The 9,862-nt window shown below is 35.6% G+C and overlaps 1 protein-coding gene across 1 annotated transcript; it reads left to right on the forward strand.

Annotated features, from left to right (window-relative positions):
• Positions 1–118: 118 nt before the first annotated feature.
• Positions 119–604, forward strand: FOMMEDRAFT_159220 (uncharacterized protein; the record flags this gene model as incomplete). The annotated part of the gene is made up of 1 exon (XM_007269212.1): positions 119–604. One exon carries the CDS (start codon positions 119–121, stop codon positions 602–604), a length of 486 nt encoding a protein of 161 aa, XP_007269274.1.
• Between the last annotated feature and the right edge of the window lie 9,258 nt (positions 605–9,862).

Raw genomic sequence — 9,862 nt, forward strand, 5'->3', positions numbered from 1 at the left:
GTCAAATATCCCGTCTTTGACTTACCTCGGCAAGCTATCGCACACGGGAGAGCTTGTGAGTGAAGAGGATAATGAAGAAGTGCGACAGGAGAGGCCGTACGCTCTTTACCGAGCAAAGATGAGGCAAGGCGGATCTGGCGACGAGGTGAACGTTGTAGTCAAGTTCACTGCACATTATCATGAAGATGCACATCGGATGCTTGCCGAAGAACGGTTGGCACCAACGTTGCACTTCTGTATTCACCTCTTTGGCGACATGTACATGGTCATTATGGACTACGTCGAAGGCACCTCACTCTACTTTACACAGGAGGAGCTTCGGGATCGTGAGAAGATATACAACGACGTGGAGAGGGCAGTCAAACTGCTACACGAGCAAGACCTTGTATTTGGCGACCTCCGAGTCCAAAATATCGTTTCTAGACCGGATGGAGGTGCTATGCTGATCGATTTTGATTGGGTTGGCAAACACAAGGAGAGTAGATATCCAGCATCTTGGAACACTAATATAGTATGGGCTCCAGGTGTAGAGCGGCGGGCACTAATGGACAAAGCACATGACTCTTTTATGCTGGAGAGGTTGAAGGCATTCTTAAAAATTTAGTATATTTGTTTATATTAGTTATAAAAGTATGTTAACAAAATTATCAGTTCAACAGTTAATGTTGTTTCTGATTGTACTTTTAAGTTTTTGATGCATAATTGTTAAATGTAAACTTGTTATTTTAATCTAGTATTTCTCTTTTATATATTTTCTTTACTGCCTATAGATGAACATGTAGGACTAAAATTATATAAAAGTAGATACTAAGGACTCTCAGCACTGCCAAATGAAATGTTGCTTGCTGGTTGTCCGATATCTCATCACGTGAGACGTGGGAAGTAGTCCAAGGCTCCAAGTCAGGATGGATGCTCTCCAGAGTCTCCACGGACCACGCGATACAGAAGCTGAAGCAGTCGTAGGCAGTTTCCCGCGCTGTGGTTCTGTATTATGACAGTAACAACACAGCTTTCCGGATATCCATTGTTTGTAACTCGGACTGCTATAGCCCATCAGGATTCAGGAGTCAGTTGCAGACCCTGTGACGCCGATACGTGTCACAGGCAAGTTGAGACTCCGACTGTTTCATCGCCTTAGCTAACCGGTGTATTGGTTTAACTTTAAGATAAGTGAAGTGACACACTCTGTAATGCCCAATCTATCCAGGTTTGATATCTTATCAATACTGGCCCTCGAGTAGTACACCACTAGGCAAGGAGACTGTACAACTGAAGTTCCCACGGTGGCTTGTAGTTGACATGAAAGGATTCGTCATGCAAATACCCTGTCCTTCGCAAATACCAAGCTTGTCTAATTATATTCATCTCAAAGTGTGAATCCATCATCACCATTGCTCTTTCAATCGATACTCGCACAGTCCGATGTCTCTGTATTACCAATGCCGGACTCGGTCTCCTTAGCTTGGCTTTTCCTGGAACGACGGAAAGGCGCAGGCGCACGAAGAAAACGTCCAAGACGAAGGGAAAAAGGGAAGAAGAGCCGGGCGGGGAGTCTGGAAGAAAGCGATGCGAAATATGCATACACTGACGAAGAACCCATTGTTCCAGTTGATAGGGCGGTTTTAATAAGCATAGCAGGAGTGCCCCCAAACTCTCTCTTATTGAGACATCAAGCAAGTGTCTGCCTTATATACTACTTAGTAAAGTCTGATAGTCCAAGACATTCCAAGTGTAGTAACTCTACATAAGGCAATTAGGGATTTCCTAATCCAGAGCACAATCTAATACTCCCCTTCAAGCATTAATTAAGAAATAGGACTGTATACCTAATAGTTTGATTAGATGCTTGATCTGCAGGACATGGAGAGCTTTCATAAGGATGTCTGCTAATTGGTTCTACAATTGGACATAGCATACATTGATGTAATTGTTTTGAATGTAACATTGTACAAAGTCTTTTTGTAAATCAAGGTGTTTAGTATAAGTATTGTATATTATTTTGTCAGACTTTACAGTCTTTATTACACTTTGATTATTACAATAAATTGTAATGGGTGCTAATTCAGTCTGTAGTACTTCTTCAGTAAATCATTTGAGCCAAATGGCTTCTTGAGTAGTATACACTAGTGCTTACAACTCTGCTTTGTAAACAGATAGTAGTACCAGGTTTTACTGTTTGCTTGACCAGGATATGGTTGATTTAGCTAATTGAAAGACATAACTGTTTATTACTTTATGTCCTTCTGTCATTCATCTGTCTGTATCATAATAGTCTTATAGTTTTAAGGTGTTTGTGCTTCCAAGTTGAAGCCAATAATTTGTAAGCCTACCCTATAGCTTATAACAGCTTCTATACTGTTTCATACCTCTCCTAGTATAGAATCACATTTCCAAACCCAGACCTTCTCCTAAGCCTAGACCTTCTTAGTATGGACTCTAGAGTCACACACATTTCCTCCTTTGTCTTCACACTATGTTTCCTTATTGTCTGAGTCACATACTCTTCATTCTTAAGTGTATACACTCTCCTTTTTCTCTTTAGCATTGTTTTCCCCTTTAGGTATGAGCCACCTTTGTTTCATTTCTAGTATATATAGTTTTGATCTTTTACCTTTGTTACACTAGTTCTTATTCCTGACTATAACAAAGGTGAGTTCTTACATATACATAGACTAGTTCTTATTCCTAACTGTAACAAAGATACTTTTGTCCTGTCAGTGTTCTACATGTGTTAGCAAACCCAGAACTCAACAGAGTTTGTTTGTAACAATGTTTAGCACTTCCTTAGTACTGTTCTACTTTTTTTTTAACATTAACAAAGTAGTTTTTGTCTTACTACATGTTAGTAAGGTTCCCTCAACCTTCCTAAACATCTCCTACTGTTAGTAAGGTTCCCCCAGCCTTTCTGAATGCTCCCTACTGTTAGTAAGGCTTCCTAGCCTTTCTAAACACACTACTATAGCTTTAAAGCAAGTTTAGCTCTCTTCTCAGTCATATATAACTAGGTCTTATTTCTCCTAGTACTAAGTATCTTTAGAAGCTACTATAGTTGCCTCTCTATTAACTAGAGAAGCTGTATTTACTTCCTCTACACTACTACCATTTATAGTAACTTTAAGTTTGGATTTAGTAAGTAGCTTAGACCTCTTAGAACTAGAAAGTAATATGAGTAAGCTACTCACTCTAAACTACTAGAAGGCTATAATGTTCTGTACTACATTTACTAAAGTCTAGATAGTCTGGGAAAGTATAACAAAGCCTCTAATACTAACTCTAGACAACCTAATACTATATACTCTCTAGTTATAAATCTCTGTGTTTTACAAGTATGTGTCTACCAAATCTGTCCTTACAACCTGTATAGTTATAGTTGTAATAGAATGTTTACAGGACAGTAGACTGTACTAGTAGTGTAAGTATGACTAGTCTAAGCTTGAAGGGCTTACACTAGACACATTATATTAGGAGCTTTAGTGTGAAATACTCTCTATAGACTGAGTAGTACAAACTCAGAACAGACTGCTAGTAATATTGTAAAATAGTTACAACTTCTGAGAATAATAGCTACAGGTTACTAGGATCAACTTCAGTCTTCTAGAAGATTAGTACCTTAATCCTAATAGACTTTACAAACTTCTCAAAGCTAACTTACACCTAGACCTCTAGTTTAAACTTTACCTTACACTTGTAAATTTAGTTCTAATACATTCTAAGTAGCTTGTAATATATACAGAAAGGTTGTATGTAGTAACCTTAGTAAATAGCTAGATTCCTAATTCTACAAATCACCTCCCAACCCTAGAACTGGTCCTAGGAAAAGAAGTAACAGATTGTACTAGACTCTACAAATGGTTAGAACATGTGTGTAAATTGACAGACTAGTTAGAAGCAGACTGTACAAAGGTTTGTAACAGTGTAGAAGTAATACTCACAGTAGAACAGGCCTAGAAGAAGGATCAGGAGAAGTAGTATACAGAAAAGGTTATCCCTACAACAGTCAGTCTAAAGACTGTCTCAGAAAGTACTATAAAGTATATTAGCTTGTTCTATACAGAGTACTAGCTTCTAATAAAGAACCAGGGATGTTTCTAATACTATAAACCCTTTATAGATTATAGGGGGGACAGTTACCTAATAGGTCTATCTAAACTAGAAGACATAGTTCCTATTATAGAAGTATATATTGAGTCCCTACATTCAAAACAGAAGTCTACTACTCCTGTACAATCAGAGTAGTCTACAGTGTTAGAACTTGTAAGTAGAGATGAATCTAAGTATGTCCTGATTTCTGACTCTCTCCTATTTCTAGACTACTATATCCTTACAGAAGACAGTTCTACTCTGATCCAGATCCAACCTATAATTGACTCTGGTTGTTCCACAGTTCTGATTAATAAGAAACTAGTGTTCTGAATGAGTCTTAAGTAATTCCTACTTAAGAAACACATTATTATGACTCTAACAATCAAATTAGTAAAAGAGTTAAGAAAACAGATTACAGAGTAGGTGAAGCTACAGGTACAGTTAACAGATTAGAAATAGACATTAAAGGTTGTAAAGGCTTGTATAGTTAATAACTTGTACAATGAAATGATTCTTAGTACACTCTTTCTCTAGAAGAATCAGATTATTATTAATATAGAAAGCTAGACAGTTATTCTAAAGGATTCTAACTATAATCTAATAAAAGCAGAAATTGCAGAACTGGTTTGTACCCTACAGCCAACTTACAGAACCCTAGAGCCTATACTAACCTTGACTATAACTGTCTGAGAGTGTATAGAAACCTTAGCTGAGTTAGAGAGATTTGAGACATTAGATAGGAAACTAAAGTAACAGTATTAGGACTGCTTCTTAGATACAATACTACTAGTTACAGAGCTCCCTAAAGGTGTTACTCATAAAATACAGTTTAAAGATCCTTCTAAGGTAGTAGTTATACAATCTTATACTTGTCTGCAAAAATACTAGAAGGCTTAGTACACACTCATTAATCAGTATACTTAAACAGGTTGTTTGTACAGGTTGGAAAGCCTGTATGTATTACTTATGTTCCTTATCCTAAAGGCAGATTCTGTAGATCTCCTACAAATAGTATGTAATTATTAGGCCCTAAACAGTAACACAATCTACAATTGTGCCCTACTTCCCTACATTAATAAGATTATAAATAACACTATTCAAGAACACATATATACTAAGATTGACATGACTAATGTATTCTTCTAAACACATATGAACCTAGAACACATTCTGCTCACTACAATTAGTACTCTGTTCAGGTTGTACAAATGGACAGTCATACTAATAGGGTTATACAATATACTAGCTATGTAATAGTAGTAGGTTACAAAGGCACTATAGTATCTTATTAGGAAAATTTGTTATGTCTACTTAGATAACATTATTATCTGGTTACAGTCTGAGGCAGAACATATTAGGAATATTAGAAAGGTTATGTAAGCACTCTATAACAAAGGACTCATCTGTTTATAGAAAAAGACTAAGTTATTCTGTACAAAGGTTAAGTTTCTTAAGTACTTGATTACTATAAAGGGGACAGAAGCAGACCTGGACAAGGTTAAGAGTATTCTACAATAGCTACAGTCCTAGAGAGTAAAGGATGTCTGTAAATTCCTCAGACTGTTACACTACATTATAGTATACCTCTTACACCTAGTAGAATACACTATAGTTCTTTCCCTATTCATAAGTAAGGATTGTAACAAGGTTTTTCCAGAATGGAAACCAGAACATTAGTAGGCCTTCAAAGCTATCAAGTCAATTGTCACTAGTAGAGAGTGCCTCACCTCTGTAGACTATGACTCAGGTGAGCAAATCTATATAATTACAAATATGAGTGACTCTAGAACTAGAGTAGTTTTTAGTGTTGGATCCTTATAGAAAACTGTAAGACCTGTAGCATTTGAGTCTAAGTAATGTAATAGTGTATAGTATAACTACCTGGTACACAAGCAGGAACTCCTTACAATTGTCTGTACCCTTAAGAAATAGTATGTTTACCTTCTTAGAGTACATTTCCATATCTATACTAATCATTACACTCTCAAATACTTGAATACACAGTAGGATCTGTCTAGAAGACAAGCCTAGTAGATAGAGGAGCTCTCTTAGTATAACTACAAGTTATATTACATTAAGGGAGAGGAGAATACAGTTACAAATGTACTTTTCTACCACCTAGACTTTGACTCTAACCTAGAAAACAGAAGTCCTACTCAGGAAGCCTTAGGAGGGACAGTTATACAGATCTCTATAGATTCTAATCTCCTTGTAACAATCAGGAACAGTTACAACACAGACAAATTCTGTTATAAACTGTGTACCAACCTTGGAAGTATGGAGGGAGCTTAGAAGGATCATAGGCTCCTATACTTAGACAACTAGTTAGTGATTCTAAGTACTGGAAATGTTTGTAAAACCTTGTACTACCTTGTGTATAATAAACTAGAACATTTTAGTACAGACAAAATATACCTTACTCTACACAACTCATACTATTAGTCTAATATGTGCTAGAATCTTGAGTAGAATTACATTCCTGGATACAATGTGTGTTAACAGAACAAGAACCTGACTATAAAACCTATTAGCCTACTACACCTACTTCTAGTCTCAAATGTATGTTTTAAGAGTATTACAATTAACTTTATTAGTCTATTATTAGAAGACAGTAGATATAATAGAATAGTAACAATGATAGATAGGCTGGGTAGAGCAGACATTAGAATTGAGCCTTGTAGGATGAACATAATAGTAGAGGAATTTGTAGGACTATTTTTCAATAAATAGTATTATAAAAACAGCTTACTTTAGGAAATTGTTTTTAATAGGGACTACTTGTTCCTGTCTAGATTTTAGTCTGTATTACATACACAAACAGGTATAAAGCTGAAGATGTTAATAGTATACTACTTAGAGACAGATAGTACTAGTGAGTATACTAACAAAACAGTAAGCTAGTTATTATACTTTTATGTAGATTACTAACAGTAAGAGTGACAGGCCTAGCTCTTATAAGTACAATTCTGTCTTATAAACACAGTCAATACCTCTACAGGTTATTCCCTGTTCCAATTACAATATGAGTGCTTGTTATAGACAGTCTTACTACTTACACAGTATCTAGAACTGTTGTAAGCAGATTCTCTAGAGATACAAGTTACAGAATTCCTTACCTACATACATTAGAACATTGTAGAAGCACAAGACACCCTCCTAGTAGTAAAGACACACTAAGCACATTATACTAACCAGGACTGTATAGTAGAAGACTGTTTTACAGTAGAAGACTAGGTTATACTCTCTACTCACAACTATTACTAGGATTATCTTACACAAATACTAGAACATACTACTAAGTTTATACTATATTATAATAGACTGTACTTTATAATCACAGCCAACCTGGACAAGTCAGAATATACACTAGAGTTACCTGACTCTAATCAGACCTTCTCTAGGTTCTATACAAGTCAGCTAAAGTATTATGTTCTGAATAATAACACTTTATTTCTGTAATACACTCTTAACCAACTAGGTCTGATAGAAGGAGATAAGGAAGTATACAAAGTATTACAGATTGTAGACAGAAGGTACAGAGAGTAAGGTTGACAGTATCTGGTAGAATAGGAAGGATAGGGCAAGTAGGGACATGAATGGAAGACAGAGTCTAAACTCTAGAGAATGGCTCCTAAGGTACTATAAGTATAGTTAGTCTTGCACCTACACAGAAGTGCCATTTTTTCAGAAGGGGGAAGGGTGTAAGCCTACCCTATAGCTTACAACAGCTTCTGTACTGTTCTGTACCTCTCCTGGTACAGAATTACATTTCCAAACCCAGACCTTCTCTCAAGCTTAGACCTCCTTAGTATAAACTCTAGAGTCACACACATTTCCTCATTTGTCTTCACACTATGTTTTCTTATTGTCTGAGTCACATACTTTTAACAAGTGTAGCAGGAGTGCCCCAAGTACTCTCTCTTATTGAGACATCAAGCAAGTATCTACCTTATATACTACATAGTGAAGTCTGATAATCCAAGACATTCCAAGTGCAGTAATTCTACATAAGGCAATTAGGGATTTCCTAATCCAGAGCACAATCTAATACTCCCCTTCAAGCATTAATTAAGAACTAAGACTGTATGCCTAATAGTTCGTTTAGATGCTTGATCTGTAGGACATGGAGAGCCTTTGTAAGGATGTCTGCTAATTGGTTCTGTGATTGAACATAGTATACATTAATGTATTCGTTTTGAATGTAACATTGCACAAAGTCTTTTTGTAAATCAAGATGTTTAGTGCAAGTGTTGTACATTATTTTGTCAGACTTTACAGTCTTTATTACACCTTGATTATCACAATAAATTGTAATGGGTACTGATTCAGTCTGTAGTACTTCTTTGACAAATTGTTTGAGCCAAATGGCTTCTTGAGTAGCATATGCCAGCACTTGCAACTCTACTTTGTAAACAGATAGTGGTACCAGGTTTTACTGTTTGCTTGACCAAGATATGGTCAATTTAGCTAATTGAAAGATGTAGCTGTTTATTACTTTATGTCCTTCTGTCATTCGTCTGTCTGCATCACAATAGCCTTGTAGTTTTAAGGTGTTTGTGCTTCCAAGTTGAAGCCAACAATTTGTTGTATATTTTAAATACACAAAGCAATGTTTCACTGCTTTGTAGTGATGCATTTAGGGCTTTTGTAAGTAGTGCACTAATTGCCCAGTAATATAGGATATGTCTGACTGTGTGCAGTCTGCAACATATCTTAACAATCCTACCATATTCATGTATAGCATTGTTTCATTATTACTTTTGTTTGTATTGTATGTATTGTATGTATTGTTAGATAGGTCTATTCTAGGAGTAATAGGTGTTTGTAGTGCCTTTTCGTTTTCAAAGTGGTAACGCTTGATTATACTTTCAATATAATGCTTTTGCTGTAAGCTAATCATTCGTTGAGGTCTATCTTGGCTTATTTCAATACCAAGTAACTAATGTATTTTGTTACTGTCAGTAAATACAATGTGTTGTCTTAATGCATGTTTAAATACTGTTATTATAGCAATAGTTTTGCCAATAATCATAATATTGTCAATGTACATAAATGTTACAAGAATTGTTTTATTATTTCGTTTCTTGTAAAATACAGCATGATTGTAATTAGCTTGTTCTAATCCAATCTTAAGCAGTAGTTTGGTAATCTTCTTGTACCATTGTCTACCTGCTTGTTTCAATCTGTATAATGCTTTATTTAAGCATAATGCCTGTCCAGGTTTAATATCTGTAAATAGCCTGCCTGGTAGCAGTTTCATGTAGATGAGTTTGTCCTCATTTAATTCTCTGTAAAGATATGCAGATTTTACATCTATCTGATGTATTTTGTAGTTCTTAGATGCTGCCCAAGATAACAATAATTGTACTGTTGATAGTTTTGTTACTGGAGCAAATAAGTTGTCAGAATAGAAGTCTATTCCATTCTTTTGAGTGTATCCTTGCACTACAAATTGTGCTTTATATTTGTCTATTCAGCCATTAGCCAGTCTTTTGATTTTATAGACAAATTTCGTTCCAATTACATTTGTATTTGTAGGGGGGATAGCATATATCCATGTGTTTTGTTGTTGAAGTGACTGTATTTCATCCTTCATAGCTTTGATCCATTGTTCTTTGTCTATACGTGTTATAGTATTGTAATACGTTAATGGATCATTATAGACTTTGTTGAGGAATTTGTTAAATTCTGTTAGATACATAGCTAGGTTTATATTGTCTTTGTAATTTAAACCTATAGTTTGTTTAACCAGTCTTTACTCTTGTGTAGAGCATTGTAT

The sequence above is a fragment of the Fomitiporia mediterranea genome, assembly GCF_000271605.1.
Source record: "Fomitiporia mediterranea MF3/22 unplaced genomic scaffold FOMMEscaffold_9, whole genome shotgun sequence".
In the NCBI taxonomy this organism is placed as follows: Eukaryota; Fungi; Basidiomycota; class Agaricomycetes; order Hymenochaetales; family Hymenochaetaceae; genus Fomitiporia; species Fomitiporia mediterranea.